Consider the following 20,841-nt stretch of genomic DNA (forward strand, 5'->3'; position numbering starts at 1 on the left):
GCAGGCCCCCCAACCGAAACTGCTGGCTCTGATGTGGCACCCTTGAGGGGTGGGATTAAAGCCAGAGGCTAGCCAGCTCCAGAACTGGAGCAGTGAAGTCATGGCAGGCGGGATGACCAGATGTCCTGATTTTATAGGGCCAGTCCCAATATTTGGGACTTTGTCTTGTACACCACCACCTCCTGTCCCGGTTTTTCACACTCTCTGGTCACCCTAATGGCTTCAGCACTACCCAGCTGTCCTGGGACCCTGGAGGTTAGCTGGCGCTGAAGTGTAACCTGTTGCAGCTGCAAGCCCTAAGGTTGCTAAATTACACAAGCTCAGGGAGGCCTACTCAAACTGCAGTCTCACCCTGTGATTCCAGTACAGACCTACCCACTGTGACCCTGACACTAAATAATCCGTCTGCCTTTGATGGTGAGGGATTGGCAAAGGAGGTGCAAAGTCGTGGGGCTGAAATGACACAGACGAAACCTGCCACCCCACTGGAAACTTGCGCATTTTATTATGACGAGCAGACTAGAGCTCCCTGAACCTTAAACTCATCCAGGCCTCCCTGAGGTCTGAATGAGTCACCAAGGCCCTAGAGCTCTGCGATGCTACCGGCTGAATGGGGGCTGGCCAGACGCCTCACGCGTGACAGTCTGCTAGAAGAATCAGAATCCAAGGCCAATAGCAAGGCCCTGTGGACGTGCCTGGGTGCGAACAGCTGCCAACGTTTGCAGTAGTTGAATAGTCTGAGATGGGTTTCAGGGTAAGAACGAGCCTGGTTTATTTATAGGGTCAGCAGATCTTCCAGCTGAGAAAGAGCAACACTCGTCATGGTGGGGCGTGTACCAGGGTAGGGGCCGGAGGGGAGCACAGGGAGCTAAGGGGTTTAGCTGGTGGAAAAAGGTTTCACAGGCCTGGCCACAGACACTCTGGCCAGCCCTGGTGGAGGTGCCGGCCCTGCAGAGGCTGTGGCAGGCATGGGGGAGTGGGCTCCCGGGCAGTTCCCACCCCTTCCACGGAATGGGAGCAGTGCACGCTTCCCCAGCACCCACCTCCCAGTGCTGCTAGCAGGTGTGGAAGGAGCAGGTGTGGAAGTGGCTGGCAGCCCGTCCCCCAACCAGGCTCCTTTGGGGCATACAACAGCTCATTCTGTGCTCTGGGAGTGCAATATGCCAGCAGCCTCCTGCCCAGCTGCATGGGGCAGGGGCTGCGGTTCCCTGTCTTCTGCCCCCCACCCCTGTGCGCCCTTCACTGGAAAGGCCATAATCAGCCCAATAACAAATCGGGGGAGTTAGGGGACATGCAATGTGCAGCTGGAGGCGGGAGCCAAAGCGGGGAACCCCGGGGGAGCACAGGGCAGGGCTGAGGGCCGAGAGCCAGGGACGGTGGTTAGGTGGTGTGCAGGAGGGGGCTGCCGTACTGTTCTGCCCAGTCCCTCAGGTGGCACAAGCAAAGGCTGTAAATCATGGCCGAGAGATTGAACGATGGCTGAGTTCCCTTGGGAGCCTCCTCTTTGCCATGCCAGTCCAGCCAGCACCGTTCTTTCCGAAGGGCTCAGTTCCGTGACTCCCCAAGAAGCACCAGCAGGAGAAAACCAAACCCAAACTAGCCAGGGCATCTCCAGCTCCCTTCCCGAAAGACCAAGACTAGAGCGCGCACGTGCCGAGGACGCCTCTGGGCACAGAGAGGAAGACTCAGGGGAAAGCTGCTGTTGCCTTGTCCTCCTCCGTCTCCTCTGGCCCCTTTTCTGTCTTGGCGGCGATACTGTAGTAATAGGAACGGATTATGGTTTCCACCGCTGCAAACCCTGGGCGATCTTCCCACCTGGAAGAGAAGGGCGGTACTGAAGAAAGATCAGCAAGAAGGAGCAACGCAAATGGGCCAGGATGGGGGGACAGCCCAGGCGCTCCCCGAGAGGGCCCAGTGTCGGTGTCAGGAGTAAGACCTTCAGCTGCACCTGCTCAGGATGCCTGACGCCCTAACGAGCCAGCCACGGCGCCTCATGGCCCGCCCAGCCTGATTGGCTGAGGAAGCCAGCAGGCCGGTTCTTAAACCTAGCAGCGGCCACAGCTCGCTGGCTGCTCAATGCCCATGGACTCTGCCTCCCTGTGCTCGCCTTTGCAAGCCCTGCTCCACTCCTCCACAGCTCCAGCCAGACCCTGCCCTGCACCCCATCTTGTTCCCATCCTGTTCCAGCCACAGAACCAGCCCTGCTCCTAAGTTCCCTGACTCCTGGTAATCCGGCTCCGACCCTCGGCTCTGGCATTCGGCTCTGACTCCTGATATTGACTCTGTCTCGCCCCTGGGCTCTGGCATTCAGACTCTGACCACTAGGCCTGACCGCCTACGACCCAGTCCACTGACAGTGGGGCAGGGAGAGAGGGGGATGTGGGAAGAGTTCCTGGCACCACGTTTGCACCGGGGCTTGAGAGGAGAGTTTGGCCACCGTGGTCTATTAATCGTTAGCCTCTCTGCTGAGTCTGCAGGCAAGGAAGCCAGTTGTGCTAACGGGTCTGGGATGTGGACTCTGCGCTGAGAAGGCAGATGCCTGTCACGTCTGACCTGGCCTGGACTCAGCTCAGCGACAGGCTCTGTGTCCCGTGGTAGGAGACATCCAGCAGCACCCCAAGAAGAATCCAGGAATGGGCCCAAGCTGCAGAAGTTGGCGGAGTGGGAAAGCCACTGCTGGACTGTGGGAAACCACTGACTACTTTGGCTGTGAGCATTGATTCTGCTGCGTTGCCAGGCTACTGGGAAAGGGACCCTCATGGGTAGGGGTGCCCGCCCTGGGAGTTACCACCCCTGCTGCTTAGCACCCTGGTAAGAAAGACCAACAAGGCCAGTAACTGACTAGACCAGGCAGAGCAGAGCAAAGGGACCCTCCTTCACATGTCAGTGGCAAAGGGAGATGCCCTTCCAATTGCTCGGAAACCCCAGGAGGAGCAGAGAGGTGAGTCACCGAGAGGGGCTAGCCCTGAGGAGCTGCTATGTTAAATCTAGAGTTGCCCAAGCCTGTTTTGCTTTGCATCGTGGTACCTAATGACTGATCAGCTAAAACCCTGTCACAAACATCCGGCTCTTGTCAGTTTCATTTAGGGTCATCCCCAGGCACCTGCTGACCACAGATGCTGCAGCCTGGCATGGTGGCCTCCTTGGAGAGGCTGAGACTGTTTCTGAGACAGAGAGCCCCAGAGGGGCTCCAATCTTGTCCAGGGGAACTGCAGGCCAGGGGAGGGGAAGAACAAAAAGGAAATCATCACTCATTACAGACCCTGCAGCCCTCGCCAGAGGGAGATCAGGACAGGAGACACCCCCCCACACACCCGTCACCCTCCTGCAGACAATGTGCCCAGTCCCAAAGGGGCCTGCTCCAGTCAGCTGGGAGATTAGCCGGGGGAAAGCCTTACTTGTAGGTCCAACACTGCAGCATCAGCTTGTACATCTCTGCCGGGCAGTCTGCTGGGCACTCCATGCGCTTCCCTTGGTCTATGAAACTGATCACCTCGGGGCCTTTCATTTTCTAGGGTGAGTAGGGAAGTCTGTTAATGACCCTGCCCTCCCCATCAAGCACAGGAGCCGACAGCGCAGCTGAGAGAGGGCAGGTTAGACACCTCCACCCCCCAGGGCCCTTTTCACTGAGTGTGTAAGGAGCTAATGGCACTGGGTGTGGCCAACCTCCTGTGATGATGCTGTCAGTAATCACAGCACCTTGCGTTAGTATCTCATACCTGCCCTGGTACAGGTCTGACCCCCGTAACCTGGCCAGCATCCTGCTTTTTGGCAATGTAGGGTGGACCCCCTCACCATAACTGGGTGATTACTTTGGCTGGCCTCCTTCTCCCTGTCCTGGGAGGAAAGACATCCCAGAGTTCATTGCCCACGTACAGCTCTGTCCGCCTGCCCTCTGGGTACTCTCTCTACTATCGGACTGCTACCTGGGATGCACTGAAACAGCGGGGATGGGGGTGGGAGCACAAACTCGGCTGGGACGGCCAAGGAGCTGCCCTGGGTCAGTAAAGCGGACTCTGATTCAGCAGTGCGCCCTTGCTCTGCTCACCTTGTACGGTTTCTGCCCGTAGGTGAAGGCCTCCCACATGGTCACACCGTAACTCCACACGTCACTCTTGCTGGAGAACTTGTGGTACAGGATACACTCTGGCGCGTACCATTTCAGGGGCCACTTGCCAGCCGTCCTGGCCTGCAGCAAAGAGACAGAAAGAAGAGCGTGGCTTACCCAGAAACTGTCTGACACACTCCCATGCCCTGAGCCGGAGCCTGTTGTCTTGGGTCTGCGTTGCCGTATCTGTCAGTCCAATGAGCTCAAGACCTCTCGAGTGAGGGTTCACTGCCAAAGGCAGATTCAAAGGGCCTAGCCCCAAATCCTGGATCTGAGCAACCCCAGCAGGTCAGGGAAGCAGTGGGTCACGACCGGAACCAATATCCAATTTATAGAATAGAAGATTAGGGTTGGAAGAGCCCTCAGGAGGTCATCTAGTCCAACCCCCTGCTCAAAGCAGGACCAACCCCAACTAAATCATCCCAGCCAGGGCTTTGTCAAGATGGGCCTTAAAAACCATTAAGGACGGAGATTCCACCACCTCCCTAGGTAACCCATTCCAGTGCTTCACCACTCTCCTAGTGAAATAGTTTTTCCTAATATCCAACCTAGACCTCCCCCACTGCAACCCATTCCAGTGCTTCACCACTCTCCTAGTGAAATAGTTTTTCCTAATATCCAACCTAGACCTCCCCCACTGCAACTTGAGATGCCCATGTATAAGTAGGGGCATAGTGAGCAGATCGAGGGACGTGATCGTCCCCCTCTATTCGACATTGGTGAGGCCTCATCTGAAGTACTGTGTCCAGTTTTGGGCCCCACACTACAAGAAGGATATGGATAAATTGGAGAGAGTCCAGGGAAGGGCAACAAAAATGATTAGGGGTCTGGAATACATGACTTATGAAGAGAGGCTGAGGGAACTGGGATTGTTTAGTCTGCAGAAGAGAAGAATGAGGGGGGATTTGATAGCTGCTTTCAACTACCTGAGAGGTAGTTCCAGAGAGGATGGTTCTAGACTATTCTCAGTGGTGGAAAAGGACAGGACAAGGAGTAATGGTCTCAAGTTGCAGTGGGGGAGGTTTAGGTTGGATATTAGGAAAAACTTTTTCACTAGGAGGGTGGTGAAACACTGGAATGCGTTGCCTAGGGAGGTGGTGGAATCTCCTTCCTTAGAAGTTTTTAAGGTCAGGCTTGACAAAGCCTTGGCTGGGATGATTTAATTGGGGATGGGTCCTGCTTTTGAGCAGGGGGTTGGACTAGATGACCTCCTGAGGTCCCTTCCAACCCTGATATTCTATGATTCTATGATTCTATGAGACCATTGCTCCTTGTTCTGTCATCTGCCACCACTGAGAACAGTCTAGATCCATCCTCTTTGGAACTCCCCTTCAGGTAGTTGAAGGCTGCTATCAATTTATGAGTTGTCCGCTATCACTATACTGGGATGAACCAAAAGCCCAGGGCTGGAAACCCCTGCAGTTTGGGCTGTTTGGATCCGGATTGGAGTCCACATGGTGCACTGAGTCCATCGCTAATTCAAAGCTGAGCTATCGGCGCAGGGTCCTACTAGCCACCTCCTTTCTGGCTCTCCAGGGGAACAAGGGAGAGGGCTTTGTTTGCCAGAATGGATGGAGGATGAAAGTAAGAGGAAGTTCTGTCCCTGTCTGAAACGGAGCCTGGGAGCAGCCTGTCCTCCATGTGACTAATGAGCCGTTTACAGAGCCCCAGGGTGTCCTCTGGGGCCCCTGAATGCAGAATCCAATCCAGATATGTATTTCTCCCAGAAGGTGGGCTCTGGAGGCAGTGTTCCAGCCAGGAGCCACGCCTGTTCGTGATCCATAGCGCCCATCTCAGGATGGGTGGAACAACAGCTAATCCAGAGGACACGGTCTCCTGCGCGGCCTCTTGGACGCGTTCCAGATTCTGTGGTGTCACCTGGCAGATGCATGTGCCACTGGGTTAAAACATGACAAAACACACACACACACACTCAGAAATGAAACTGGGGCCTAAGCTGTGTCTGGAGAGATCACTGTGCGAATGGTGCCATCGTGTGGCAGGCACATCCGGCTATGTTGGCAATTGTTGTTACTTACTGTCTCTACTGTGGGATCACCTGGGGGCCCCACTTGGGGAATGGGGCTCCTTGTGCTGGGCACTCTACAGACCCAGAACAGAAAGCTGGTCCCTGCCCTGACAAGCTTCCAATCAACTCAGCATCGCTCCTTCTTCCCCTCGCTCTCTGGCTTCTCTGCTTCGCTCCTCACTTCTCCACATGGCTGCAGTGACAATAACCTTCTTCTCCCACAGCTCCACCACATCACCCACCGCCCCTGCCCCCCGTTTGGTTCCCTCCTCCCTTTGTCCATGTGTATTTCGAGCCCCTTGTCACCCTCAAGGCTCAGCAAAGCTCCCGGCTGCCAGCATCTCAGCTCTTGTTTCTTGCTTCACCCTCCTCCAGCCATTCCTGATACATACCTAGCCCCCCTCCCTCTTTCAGATCCCTTCACAGAACTCTCCTCTGGTGTGTGTCTTTCCTCTCCAGCATTATGCATCTTCATTCTTACCCCTGACCCTTAGCCTTCCATTGTATCTGTCTGTGTTGGACTGTAAGTTCCTTGGGGCAGGGACCGGCTTTCTGAACGTTTGCAAAGCCCCTTGTACAGCTATGGTATTATATAAACAACAGGCATGATAAGAACTCGGGGTGATCACAAGACAGAGCTCCTGGGAATGGCTCTAGGTCTCAGCAGCAAGCCAGAAAGGGTCAGGTCACAGGGTGTTCGGGGTGAGCGTCCCAACGGCATGCGTGTGAGATGCATGCATGGTTTCTGCTAACAGGTGGAGTGAAGGGCACAGACTCCATCGGGGCTGACTCTGTAGATGTGCCCCGGTCTGTGATTCCTCGGCTGTGCTTACACTTACCTTGTAATAGCTGTCATCAGCAGCAAGAGCCTTGGAAAGTCCAAAGTCACTGATCTTGGCGTAATGCTGGTTGACGAGCAGGACATTTCTGGCAGCCAGGTCTCTGTGGACGAAGTTTTTCTCCTCCAAGTACTTCATCCCTATAGACACTTGGTGCATCAGCTCTACCACATTGCTCACTGGAATCTCCTCTCTGGGGCAAAGGAAAAAGAGGGCAATACAGCAAGAAATCTCTGGAGAAGTAGGAAACTCATTACCATGGCCCTCGGAGCTTCACAGCCACAGTGAGCAGAGAATTCAGACTCTCCTACTCCAGAAGCATCAGCCCTTACTAACCAAGGTAAAAGAAAATCTCCATTAGCTATTAGCAGTACAGGGCCTGTGACACACAGCTGCATAGTTCTGGTTACACACAATAGAAGACCATGATATGCACACACTAGCAAGTACAATATTTTATTGGGCTGTTGATGGAAAGGCCCAACAGAACATTTTGAGCATTTTGATTCTTCCTTATTATTTGCATTGTGTTAGATGAGATCAGGTCAGAGGGCAGGCAGGCAAATGATACCTGAATGTGCGATATAAACGTCTCAGGAGTCTGAGATGTCGTCTCATCCCTTGAGAGGCAAAAGCTTGAGCGCATTCTGTGGGTCACCTCATATGTGTGCCAAGAACCCATTTGTCTCACCCCACCCGTCCTACATGTGCCACGCCCAGACTAGGCTAGGAATGCTTCAGAGAGCTCCCTAGTGTTTTATTGGGACTATTTTCCACATCCCTCCACCTTCAAAGCAAGTCATCTGCCATTACTGTGAGCCTGATGGGACAGTGCCCAGAAGGGGAGAGGAATCAGCCAGCCATGGCTATTCAATACCCCAAAGAACACTCACCTCTTGGAAGACAAGTACTTGTTGAGAGGCCCGCCCGAGGCCATCTCCATGACCAGCATCAGGGACTCTGCCTCGCAAACCCCGATCATGCGGACGATATAGGGGTTATCCAACTGGTGCATGATCTGTGCCTCCTTCATCATTTCATCCTTCACGGCCTTCTCGTTGTTGCTCTTCAGCACCTTGATGGCAACGTCAATCTGCTTCCTGGCCAGGGGGCGAGAGGAGGGGCACACATGGGGTGGGTTAAGCTGCAGATGATGGAGTGTATCACAGCCAGTAACGTGAACCCCCGATCAGTGGTACCGTTTAAAGCTGCTGGCTCACTAGGCTGTATCTACAATGCCTGGGGTAATAATGATATTATTAGGGCATCTCGTTCCCAATTATGGTCATGGGCTATAGGTCTGTGAAGCAAGGCGATTGCAGATTAACTCTGGGTGAGGTGCTCCTGCGGCAGTGCCGCTGGGGAACCCTATTCGAGTATGCAAGGACAGGAAACGGTAGCTAGAGAAATAAAATGACAACAATTCTATCTCAGACTGTGCAATCAGGGGCAGTTAGTCTCTTCCCTCCCCCTTCCTAGCACAGTAATAACACGTAGCATTTATAATCTATAGTTCTGAAGGCACCTTACAAAGCAGGGATCAGTATGATTACTGCCATTTCACAGGTGGGGAAACTGAGGCACAGAGAGGGGAGGGACCATTTCCAGGGTCACACAGGGAGTCAGTAGCAGAGCCAGGAATAGAACCCGTCTCCTCCTTCTCAATCCCATACCCCATCTATTGGATCAAGGTGCCTTTCTTAAAACCATGAGCTCCCCCTCTGAATTCACCTCTGGCCAGCAGACACCTCTGGTGCTGGCAGTCAATGTGCGAGTTCCCATCGCTCGCCTCTCCAATGCTCACCACATTCCCCAGTGCACATGAAGTCGCTGTTGCAACTTTCACCAGTAGCTTTCCCATGCACGCGCCCTCCCCTCCCCCTATCAGCACAGACACTCCTGTCTCCATCCCTGTTACCACATCTGCTCTAGAGATGGGTCCGAACCAAAGCCCTGGGCCCAAACACCTCTGACATGGGATGGGTTTGGCCCATCTATATCCTAGGTGCAGTCTGGCCATGCTCCCCTTCTCGTCCCTTTTGGACAGCGCTTACTTCCGCATCTTGTAGACTCCTTTCCTGACACAGCCGAAGTTCCCTGACCCCAGCTCCACCTCGTCAATCATCAGGTGGTCCCTCTTCAGGAAGAGCTTCTTGTCCTTCAGCTCCTCTGGGTCACTGTAGGGACTCTCGTAGACGCTGGTGTCCATGGGCAGGAGGCGTGATTTCCCTGAGCCTTCCACAGGAGAACAAGTTCAGGGATCTGTCACGTGCCCCCTGCCTGTCACTCCCTCAGGAGAATCCAGAGCCTCCCCGTTCCCTCTGGCCACTGTCCTCCCTGCACTGACCTTCCAGCCTCCCTCTCCGTCACCTCTCGGCTTTCCAGCCTGTGCCGGCCCCTCCCACTCCTACTGCTGGGTGGAGTTGCGTATGTCAGTACTCCCACTATCCCGGGCCCTGATCCTAAACACGCTTGCCGTGTGCACGGCTTCTCACACATGAGCAGTGCCTCTGAAGTCGCATTACGCCCACGTTTCAGTGTTTGTGGATTCGAGCCCACAGATAGTAGTGAGGCGGGGGAAGGGGGGGGGCAGGACTGGGCTGGGCTTGGTTTATTCCTGGGAGCGATCGTTTAATTGCATTCATGCAAGTGGTTTGGGGCCCTGTAAAACAAATGGGTCCTTTGGATTGCCCTCGGGTGCCTTGAGTGGATGATTTAGTCGGGGACTGGTCCTGCTTCGAGCAGGGGGTTGGACGAGATACCTTCTGCGGTCCCTTCCAACCCTGATCTCCTATGATTCTATGAAAGCCTTGCAGCGCCTCTCTTAGCCAGACGGTGGTGCTGATGTGCATTGTGTATTGTGTATCGGCGTTGTGTAAACGCTCCCTTGCATTGTTGTAGCTGCAGGTTCACGGGGCATCGCTAGCTTGCGTCCCACAGCTTGGGCTGGATCTGTACCGACAGGCAGAGCCGCCTCTGCGGCGATACTCACCTATGGGCTCCGGGGTGTATCCGTCTGCGTTAAGAGCCCCCAGGTGTCTCTGGGCCTGGGAGAGAAACAGTCATAAAGTCAATGATGCATTTAATAACACAGGAGGGAAACCATCGGCGCCGACTCCGTGGGTGCTCTGGGGCTGGAGCACCCATGGGGGAAAAATAGTGGGTGCTCAGCACCCACCAGCCACAGCTGTTTGGCGGCGCCTCTGATTGGCTGATCAAGGTGCTGCCAAACAGCTGACTGGAGGCACTGCCAAGCGGCTGATTGGCAGCTGGGAGAGGGGCTTGGGGGAGGGTAGAAAGCAGCAAGCGAGTGGGGGCCTCGGGGAGAGGGGTCTCGGGGAGGCCTGGGGTGGGGGTGGGGCCCCGGGGCAAAGCAGGAGTGGAGCACCCCTGGGGAAAAGAAAAACTCAGTGCCCATGAGGGAAACAATTGGGGTGGGGGACAGGGACCCTCCAGAACCAGTGCCTTCCCGTGATCCCTACGGCTCTAGGAGATCACTGGTTCTGTGTGCCCACTCTCTGGCACATATGCAGACCTTTCTAGCTAGCATCATCTACTGGGGCAGCACATATACCCTGCCTGTGCCCCAAGGACACACAGAGAGGGCAGCCCCATCCACCATGCTGTCCCTTCCACCCCACACATCTGTAGACAGAAGGGGGTGGGGAGTAGGGATCCAGGCCACCATCTCAACCCTGGTAAGGAGCTTGCTTTTTCTTCTCCAGGCATGGCTTGTGTGCACCCCTGGGGCAGATCGGCTGGAGCCAGTCTGGGATCCATCAGGTGGCAGATATTCTCCTGCCAATCTGGAGTCCAGCTCTGCCCCCAATAAATCTATAGATCCCGCTCCTAGTGCTGGGGGAAGTGGATATTCCGAGGTGGATTCTTAGGCACAAAACCTGGAAGAAGGGGCAGGCTGTCTGGAGAGTCGAGTGCGCCCTTCTGTGATGAATCATCCTTTATTAGCCAGGCACTGAGACTCATGTACACGAATGCCCAATAGAGCTGGGAGTCCCCTTCCTCAGTCCTCCTGTGTGTCTCTCCCACCCCAGAGTCCTGAGACTCCCTGCAGCACTTTGCAGTCAGAAAGGCAGAGAAGGAGGAGCACAAAGATCGGGCCAAAAGCCAGTGGCTAGGCAGGTCTGCCTGAGTGTTCCCAGCCTCCGCCAGGCAGGCCGGCCTGGGGCTGAGCTTGATTCCCCAAATCATAGGCCCACATGTTGCATGGCGGAAACCAGCTTCCATCTCCAGCTGTATCTGTGCCCAGCCACTACCCCTTCCCCCTCTGCCCCAAAGCGGGAAGGGCCGCAGGGTTAAGCTGCCCATATTACATTCCAGTAAGAGAAAGGCAGGATTTTCTCCCCACGCCTAAAAGGCAAGGATGTGAGAAGCTCTGGAGGGATGGAGAGGAGATACTGCCCCAAACTTACGGTTCCGGAGGGGTGGGCCGGCGGGATTGGTGCCACGGTTGCTGAAAATCAGGAAAGAGAGGTTAGCTCGCTGCCCTGCTCGAAGTTCTGGGCGCAAAGGGGTTTCCATGCACCTCTTTAGCCCAGGCCTAATTCCAGTTCGCACTGCGCTGACAAAGTGGAGTCAATGAGGATGAGGCCCACAGACCTGGTGTGGGTGGGAGGAGACGGGTGCAGGGAACCCCGTGGCTAGCAGCAGGGACAGAGTGTTCTGCTCCTGCCCCAGGAGAAATACTGCAGTCCAGCGAACAGGGCACTGATCTGAGATTGACTAGACATGGTCCTGATTTGGGGGGCCCCGTTTAAGACACCTTAAAGGGGCCTGATTTCCAGGGAGCACTGAGCACCTGCCCTCTGAAAATCAGGCCCCTTTAAGGTGTCTCAAGTGGAGCACCCAAAATCATGAGTCACTTTGGAAAATCTTGCCCTGGGGCTCTCTTCCCAGCTCTGCCACTGTCTCCCAGTGACCTCCGGCAAGCTCCGGAGGCCAACGTTTGCCTAAGTGGCCACTAATTCTTGCCCGACTTGGAACATTGTGGCCCTGATTGTCCGAGGTGCTAAGCGCCCACATTGTGTGTCTCTCCTGACCAGAATGTAGGCATATTGGCTGGGTACGGTGCGGGGGAGCTTACCCTGTTGCTGCTCAGACTGACCCTGCTGTGGGGATAAAAGGCCTTAAGACTCCAGGGCTGTCCATCTGGCAGCACTCCCCAGCAGGAGATACACTCAGCTTAAACAAAAATGGGACTAAAACAGCCAGGGAGAGACAGAAACGAAGCAAATAAAAAATAAACCCTTTCCCTTCCTCTGGACACACAGCCAGAACCATTCAACATGCTTGGTGGTGGATCAGGAATCATGGGGCAGACAGAGCCCCTTGTCCTTCCTCCTTAAACGAGGGCACTGGGTGACTGATACCTCAGTGTGGAAATGAAAACCAGTGGCTGGATTCAATGGTGCTAAACTAATTTACGCCAGCTGAGGCTTTGACCCCCTCTGTCCTATCTCTGGATCTGGCTTCATCATCGCTGTCTTCCCTGTCTTTGCTTATTTCCACGATGTTCAGCTTTGCGCAACGGGCTACCTGTAGGTGCCTTGGAGGGACCAGTTTTGCCTTCATCTGAAATATCAACTCCCTTTCAGTTGCAGGGCACCAGACTGATTCAATCTGGCAGCAGTAGAATTCCAGCCCCGATGGACTAACAGCAGGCCAGACATCGTCCTAGCATGATGCGGGGGCTGGTTTGCTAAGGCAGAAGTTGGATAACAGACCAGAGCAGTGCTTAATGTGCAGTGAAACAGTCAGGAGAGCTCTCCCCGCAGCCACGGGAGAGGAGGGGAGCTGTCTCAGTGTGGAGTGCAGGCCTGGGAGCTGAGCTCCTACCTTGTTAGCCCTTATCATAGCCCTTGGCCAAGACGAAGTGACACTACGCTGTGGTTTAGCAAGAGCCAGGATAGGCCAATGCCGGAACCTGCTATGAAACACGCACACATTGCAATTTCTGTCCCGAGCCGATGAAGGGCCTTTCGCCCAGTATCCTCTGTCCAACACTGGCCATTGCCTGATTCTTCAGAGAGAGATGTGCAAAAATCCCAGAAAGAGACAGGGCGGGCAGGAGGCAGGATACTAAATGAAATGGTCCCAATGATCTGGTCTAATATGGCAGGAAGCAAGAGAACAGCTGAGCAGATCCACCAGAAAACTGAAAGAACCCCGGAGCTAAGGTAGATCCCCAGTATGAAGGCGAGGTTAGGTGTTCGCAGCCAAAGATGGCTGGTCCTGCCCTTAAGATTCAACTCACCTGCCGGCATATTGGGATTTTGGCAGCTTTCCTTCAGGAAATATATCAGTCCGTCTGGCTTGAGTTTCAAGTACTCCACCAGCTGGGGGAGGAATCGGGAAAAAGAGGAAAATCACCGCTTTGTTTTACAGGCAACATTTGTGGTTTATGGTATCTCTTTCTCTTAGGTTTGTGGCGGACAGGCCCCCATTAGCCCATTAGTTCCTCTCATCTGTCTACGTACTCGGGACCCTCTTTGCTCTGTATTTACAAACCCCACTGGCTGGGAGAGCTGGGGAGAGGGACTTGGGTTGTTACTACACAAAGGGAAAGAGAACAAGGAGAAAAGGAAAGTCTGTAGGAGTAGAACCGGTTGGAACATTTCCAGTTAAATGAAACGGGATTGAAGCCAAAACAGTTCACAGAGAGGTGTTGGTTCCCGTGATTGTGAGTAAGACTCTCATTTCACCCTATAGCCTGGTGGCTGGGCACGTCCCTGAGACACTAGGTCCAGGTGCCTGATTCCAAGTGGAGTTTCTCATCCCCCATCACTGGCTCATGCAGAACCAGGACTTGAACCTGGGTCTCCCAAGCTGGTGCTACAGCATATGAGAAGTTTCTCTGTCGCTCCACCCCCCCAGCAATGGGCAGTCAACACAATTCCATCTGTGTGAAAACATTTTGTTTTCGTTCAAATGCGGAATGAAAACACGTTAAAAACCCTCAAGACTCGCTCTGAAACGGAATGGTCGTCCTCTGGACAGCTCTGTCCAGGAGAGAGCATGGTGTGTGTCTTCTGTGCAGCAGACTGCAGCAGTTCTGAGACCAAAATGGCTGCTGTCTATGCACACGAGAGAGATCTTTGAAAAATAAAGGTGGCATTCACAGAAGGCAAAAGGAAAGGAGGACTTGTGGCACCTTAGAGACTAACAAATTTATACTCCTGTTCTTTTTGCGAATACGGCTGCTCCTCTGAAAGAAGACAAAAGGCATCTGAGTTCCCTGGCTACAGACACATCACAGCAGCAGGAGGTGGCTCACAGTAGGAGGGAGGGACAGGGGATAAGCAGGTGAGTCAGGCCTCATAGGCAGGAATCTCTAGCGTTATGTGGGCTGATCCTGTGGCTCGGTATGTGATGTATGCCCATAGAGTACAGGCTTAGTTAACAGGGCCACCTCGAGGTTCCTGACCATGAAAGTGTCGTGGCCAGGGGGCTAGAAATAAAGGGCATTGTTCCTCTCGGTTCCTTTAGAAACACAATGTGGTGGTGTCCTTCCAAGAAGTGCCCAGGGTGCAGCAAGGCAAGGGTTATTTCAGAGAGGCCGTGTTCAGATCTACAGCAGAGAGTGCTCCTATTATTGCACAGAACTGACTGGGGGATGGATATAGGAAGCAGGAAACTGAGGTCTAAAGGGTTAATGCTGCCTCTGGAGAGAGAGCTCTTCTCTCCTGGTCTGGCTGCACAAGGCTTCTGAAGCTTAGGCTCTATCCCCCAAGACAGAGACAAGAGAACTTTCCTCCTCCTGACTGGGGGCAGGGAGGGCTGGGGAGAGCGTCCCACAGTATCATACCTGCCACAGCGTGTCAAACTTGGTCCCCTCGGGGATGGAGTACTTGCCGGACTTGTCCTGGTCGATGCGGTAGTGATACACTGTTTTCCCATAGACGAGAGACAGTGCGTAGGTGCCATTTTCCTTCCTTTCTCGCAGTCTGGGTGGAAAGGAGGAGGGGGTCAGAGGGGCTGGCTTTGGGGCTCACCCCGTGAAATTACCGTGCGTCCTCACGAGGCTCCTGTACCAGAGCTCTGGGAAGGGTCACCCCTTCCCACCTGGGCCGCATCTTTCCATGGGGAGGTTGGATTTGCTCCCCGTGGAACAGGCCAGAAGCCTGGTTTCCAAATCCTGGGGCTCTCACATCTCCTGGATGGGTACTAATCTCAATGCAGAGATCTGGCGCGCCACACTGGCCCTGTCCTCGCCAATCTCCCTGCACGCACTTCACAGCAGCACTGTTCTGGTCCTTTCTGGGCCCACGTCTAAGTGTCAAGGGGAGCTGCTCCTGGGCCTCCAGAGCTCCCCCGTGGAGCTCCACAAGGTTCATTCCTCTGCCCCCCACCTCTTGAAATGTGGGGAATTGGGACACGGGCTCAGCTGCTGGCCCTGACCTGACAACACCCTCTCTACGTCGCCTTGGAAACAAGCAGATGGGGCGGAACGGGGTTGGGGGGTCACAGTAATAGGAGCAGGTATCTCCCAGCGCTTTGGATACTCACAGAAATTTCCCATCAGGCTGTGCTCCGGAATAGAGCCTGCGTTCAGCCTCCTCCCGGGAGACGTTGCCGTGGTACCAGGGCATCTTCTCATGGGCAGTGGTGGCAATGAGTTTCTCGACCTGAGGGGCCTGGCTTATGATGGCCTGTTCGAGGGCATCACCCTGCAAGGAAGCAAGAAGGGAGACCATTCTACCCAGCTACTGCTAGGCACCATGCCAGCTGCTGCAGGGCAGCGCTGGTTTTTATTGCACCCTCTTGGGCAGGTGATAGCGAACTCTCAGGAGACCTCAGAATCCCTCTCTTGGTAGCCGATAAAGCTCTGGATGCCCACACCATGGGAGTGATACTGGGCTGAATTCTGCTCCCGTCTAAATCCAGAGTGACTCCATCGTCCAAAGGTGTCCCTGTCCCTCCCGCCCCTCGCTACCCATTGTGGGGAAGGGAAGGGATCTCACCAACTTGCAGGTGAGAGAAGCAGAAGGTCATGGTGGCCTTTAGAAGAGGACTATTGTTAGAGCTGGTCACAAGCCTTGGGGTCTGTCTTCCATTGTCAAACCAGAGGCCTTTTAAAATCTCTCCTGGCTGCTCTGTCTCCCTTTACTTTGCTCCCTACTCCCTGTTAAGAGCAATGTAATCTTGAAGCCATTCACAGTGCACGGCAAGTTTATGACTTTATGATATGTGGACTATTACATTTTCTTATTTGCCTGTAGATGGCACACTTTATATTAACAACCTGGTCTTGTATGTAAGCACCTATATCTCCTTTGTGTCTGAGGGGCTTGTCTACACTACCGTCCGGATTGACGGGCAGCGATCAATCTAGCGGGGGTCGATTTATTGTGTCTAGTATAGATGCGATAAATCGACTGCCGATCACTCTAGCGTCGACTCCGATACTCCACCTCAACGAGACGCGCAAGGGGAATTGACGGGAGACACACGCCGCAGTGAAGACACTGCAGTGAGTAGATCTAAGTACATCGACTTCAACTATGTTATTCACATAGCTGAAGTTGCGTAACTTAGATTGATCCTCCCCGTAGTGTAGACCAGCCCAAACAGCCCAGCATGTGGATGATGCCCATCCTGCCAAGCCTCTCTATGACCCCTCTCGGATTGCACCTGGCGGCTACAAGAACACCAGGTAAGAACCTGTGGAGCACTCCAGTATTTCCCAGCCACCTTTGAGATTTATTGATTTCTGATGGGCAATGGGTACCCAAATCTCCTAGGTGATTTTGCCACCCCACCCTCAAAGGATGTCTTGTCATTCTTAGCACAATGGAGTCCTGGTCCAGGACTGGGGATCAGGCTCCTAGGTGCTCTTTTAATACTATTAATAACATAGACAAGCCATTGATTTGGTGATGCCTTTCTGTTGCAAGGCAGGGTTGCCAATTTTGGTTGGACGTATTCCTGGAGGTTTCATCACATGATATAATCTTTAATTAAAGATTGATCTTTAATTCCTGGAGACTCCAGTACAATCCTAGAAGGTTGGCAACCCTATTGCAAGGGCTTATTTCTTTTAGAACGGTGAGTGGGACCATATTAACCATTTGAGGCCGTATTTTGCTCTCACACCGCAATAGACCATGGAGTTACTGCATTGAAATCTATACATTACACCAGTGGAAACGGGCAAGGAATTTCAGAGGGAAATGGGAAACACAATAGCAGATGAAATTCATTGTTGACAAAGGCAAAGTAATGGCCATTGGAGGGAATAATATGAACTGGGTTCTTAATTGACTGTATCAGCTAGGAGAAAGGACCCTGGCATTGTTATGGACAGTTCAGTGAAGACTTTGCTCAATGTGGACCAGAGGCTGACAAAGCAAAACTTGTAGGATGCATAAAGAAGGGGAGGGAGCCTGATATTGAAATTACTGTAATACCACATATATATACAATATACAAATCAATGGTGCATCTGGCTCTGAACTACTATGTGCAGATCTGGTCACTCTGTGACATTCTGTACCTTGCGGGAATACCCTGTAACCCCCATATTCCTCATTTATATGTGATTGTGATCTTACATATAAAGCATGCCTTGTAAGGTATCAAGAGAAAGGTTATGACCTGCTGAAAGTCATTTCTCCATTCATATGTGTATATCATTAATGCATATGAAGTTATGAGAATTGTGTTGTATGGTGGTCACTAAGACATGCTGTAAGTTGGAGAATCAGCCAGACATTAGCTCCCCAGAGGCAACAGCAAGGAAAGTAGCCAGCACCCAGGTGGGGTGTCAAACCATCCATCAACAACCATTGTCCAGCAAGGGAGCTACGATACAATGACTCACCTGCATGAGGCCACATGAGGGGAATTTCTCAGCCTTGCCTAGAGACTCAGCAAGGCCCACCCAGACATGCCTGGACTTGTGTTTTCCAAGCATATGGACTGGGGGTATAAAACAGATAAAGTGGACACATACTGGGACTTTTCTCCTGCCCCAACCTACGCTACAAGCAACTAAGACAGTGAGAAGAAGACAAGACTCCAACAGAGGAAATAGGACCAGGTTTAAGGAACAATCCTGTATATTAAGGACTGCAATATCCAGTGGGGTGATAAAAACTGCTTAATCTAGTTGTTGCCCAGTCTAATAGGGTTGAGAGGTTAGACTGTATGCTTATATTTTATTTCTTTTGGTAACTAACTTTGACTTGTTGCCTTATCACTTAATATCACTTTAAATCTACCTTTTATAGTCAATACATTTGTTTATCTTTACCAGTGAATTTGTATGAAGTGTGGGGCAAATCTGCTCAGGTTTGACAAAGGCTGATGTATATCCATTTTCCACTGATGAAGTGGTGAACCAATTAATAAATTTGCACTGCCCATCTTGAGCAGTGCAATACGGTATATTCCTGGGGTACAGTGCTGGGAGCTGGGGGGATTCGGCTGGTGCCTTTCTCTGTGTGATTCATGAGTGGCTCTGGGAGCATTCATGCAATATAGCTAGGTGTGGGACTCCACATGTGGTTGTGCTGAGTGATCACAGCGCCTGGAGGGGTTTGCTGCTGGTCACTAGCAAGGCATTGTGAGAGACAGCCCAGGCTGGAGTGAGTCCAGGGGACACAGCAGTCCCACAATCCCAGGCTGCACCCCAGGGAACCCGTCACACACCCCATCTAAAAATAAGATATTGCAGAATTAGAGGAGGTTTGGAAATGGGCAACATGTTTAGGGGCGTGGAATAGTCTAATATGAAGAGAGATTGTAAAGTTTGGGACTATTTTCCTTAGAGAGGAGGTGAATAAGATGGGACGTAATAACATATACAAAGTATTGGATAATAAACAGAAGGTAGAGAGGAAACTTCTAATCATCCTCTCTTGGTATACAAGAACAAGGGGATGTTCAATGAAACAAAGTGTCAAATTTAAAACTGATAAAAGGCAGTATGTCTTCACACAATTATAATTAGCCTGCGGAACCTTCTGCCACAATATCTCATTCAGGCCAAGAGCATAGCAGATTTCAAAAAAGGATTGGAAATTTCTATGGATAACAAGTACATCCACCATTACATTAGACAGAGGGTAAAATTGTGTAACGGACATATGTTATAAGTCATTAGCCAATCAGTCTGCCTGGGGACTGGGAGAAATTTCCCATGTGAGCAGGTTATTTGATAATTGTCCATTATGGAGTTTACTGCATCTGCTCTTGCAGAGGATCTGGTACCAGTCACTGTTAGAAACAGGACACTGGATCAGATGGGTCATACTAATAATTAATATAAAACTTCTTAACTAGCATTTTTCATCCATACAACTCAAAGCACTTTACAAAGGAGGGCAGTATCATTATCCCATTTTACAAATGAGGAAACTGAGGCACAGAGCTGTGAAGTGACTTGCTCACAGCAAGCAGCTGGCAAGCATAGCTGGAACTAGAACCTAAGTCTCCAGATCCCAGTCTGGGGCTCGGTCCACGAGGCCACACTGCCTCTCTCATAGATAGGTCGTATGACCTATAAAGCCCTAAATGGCCTAGGACCTCCTCTCTCCCAGTACCATACTGCCGCAGCTGCAGTCAGCAGGGGCCTGCGAGCTGAATCTCCCTGACAGAGAGGGCCTAGAGATTTTAGAATGTGCTTTCCCCTTTGGTCTGAATTAGCCTGAACTTTTGGTGACCTTGTTGATGTGCTGCAAAAGCTGCCTGTTTGCGAGGGTTTGGGGAGAAGGCTGGCGGTGTGCTTCCCAGAGGAGGAAGGGCAGAAAGGAGTTCTGTGCAGGGCTGGCTGAGCCCTCGCTGACCTGATCAGATTAATGCTGCCGAGATCTAAATTGCATGCACTGTTGTCTGGTACATTGCCTAGAGCCTTGGACAGGTGTTATTCTAGTTTTTTCATAATGGGAATAAACAGACACATAGCTAGCTCTGTTTCGATGTACCAACTCCTGCGTCCACAAGAAAAACTCCCCGTGACTTCAGTGATGGAAGAACCAAGGAAAAGCGGAATCAGCATCTCAGGGTCTGGCTCTGTACAAGTCCTGTACAGCACCCCTGAAGCACAGCCAGCTTGGGCTGAGTACCCAAACAGTAGCACCTACCCTGCTGTAGCCAGGCTAAGGACACTGGGGCTAGCCCCCCTCTCTTATGCTGTGAGCTCTGCAATGGCCACGGAGGACAGACAGGACCTATCTTGTTAAGCCGGAGCAGAGGGAGAGAGGAATTTGAAGGCACAGGCAAAGGCTCAGAGCTATGTCTGCAGCGGGAACTGGAAAAGGGAGGAAGGTTCAGGGAGGCTTTTCCAAATGGCAGGAGCCCCAGTTGTGCTGAGCGTGTGGAAAGGGCTCGAGAAGAGTCGGTGTAAGACGAACGGAGGGAGGAGGAGTTGAGGGACAGTGTGACCAGCGGCAGCAAGACTGAAGACAGCCTTTGCCTTGGGACCAGCCAGTACCTCCAATTTCCACGTCTGCCGGACATACTCGCGCACCATGTTGTCCCGCATGTTGTCGAAGACGCCGGGCTGGAGCTCCACGCTGCTGGGGCGGTTGCAGGGCTTGCGGAGGGTGCAGCAGAGCCCGTCGGCGTCCTTGGAGTAGAATTCGCAGAGCTCCTCCGGCCCGCAGTGGGCCTTGCCCCCCGCGATGGCGTACGTGCCGTTCAGCTGGCGCTCGATGGGGTAGTGGTAGAACTGGAGGTTGTGGACCATGGAGAGGACGTAGCCCCCGAGGCTACGCAGGCACTGACGTAGGAGGAAGAGGCCGTCCGACATGCCGGCCAGTTTGAGGTACTCCTCGGCCTCCGACCGAGAAATGCTGCCGTAGAAGAAGGGCAGGTGGCTGGCTGCATCCGGCATCTCGTACGCTGAC

The 20,841-nt window shown here is 52.8% G+C and overlaps 1 protein-coding gene across 1 annotated transcript; it reads right to left on the bottom strand.

The window, feature by feature from the left end:
* Positions 1-700: 700 nt before the first annotated feature.
* ZAP70 (zeta chain of T cell receptor associated protein kinase 70) lies at positions 701-20,828 on the bottom strand. Its single transcript, XM_073324035.1, has 12 exons — positions 20,427-20,828; positions 15,500-15,660; positions 14,799-14,937; positions 13,248-13,329; positions 11,407-11,447; positions 9,969-10,023; positions 9,031-9,211; positions 7,870-8,076; positions 6,977-7,169; positions 4,049-4,189; positions 3,399-3,511; positions 701-1,815 (listed from the first exon to the last, which is right to left on the bottom strand). Exons 1-12 carry the CDS (start codon positions 20,826-20,828, stop codon positions 1,686-1,688), a joined length of 1,845 nt encoding a protein of 614 aa, XP_073180136.1. The 3' UTR covers positions 701-1,685.
* Between the last annotated feature and the right edge of the window lie 13 nt (positions 20,829-20,841).

This window comes from Lepidochelys kempii, chromosome 25, assembly GCF_965140285.1.
Source record: "Lepidochelys kempii isolate rLepKem1 chromosome 25, rLepKem1.hap1, whole genome shotgun sequence".
Taxonomy (NCBI): Eukaryota; Metazoa; Chordata; order Testudines; family Cheloniidae; genus Lepidochelys; species Lepidochelys kempii.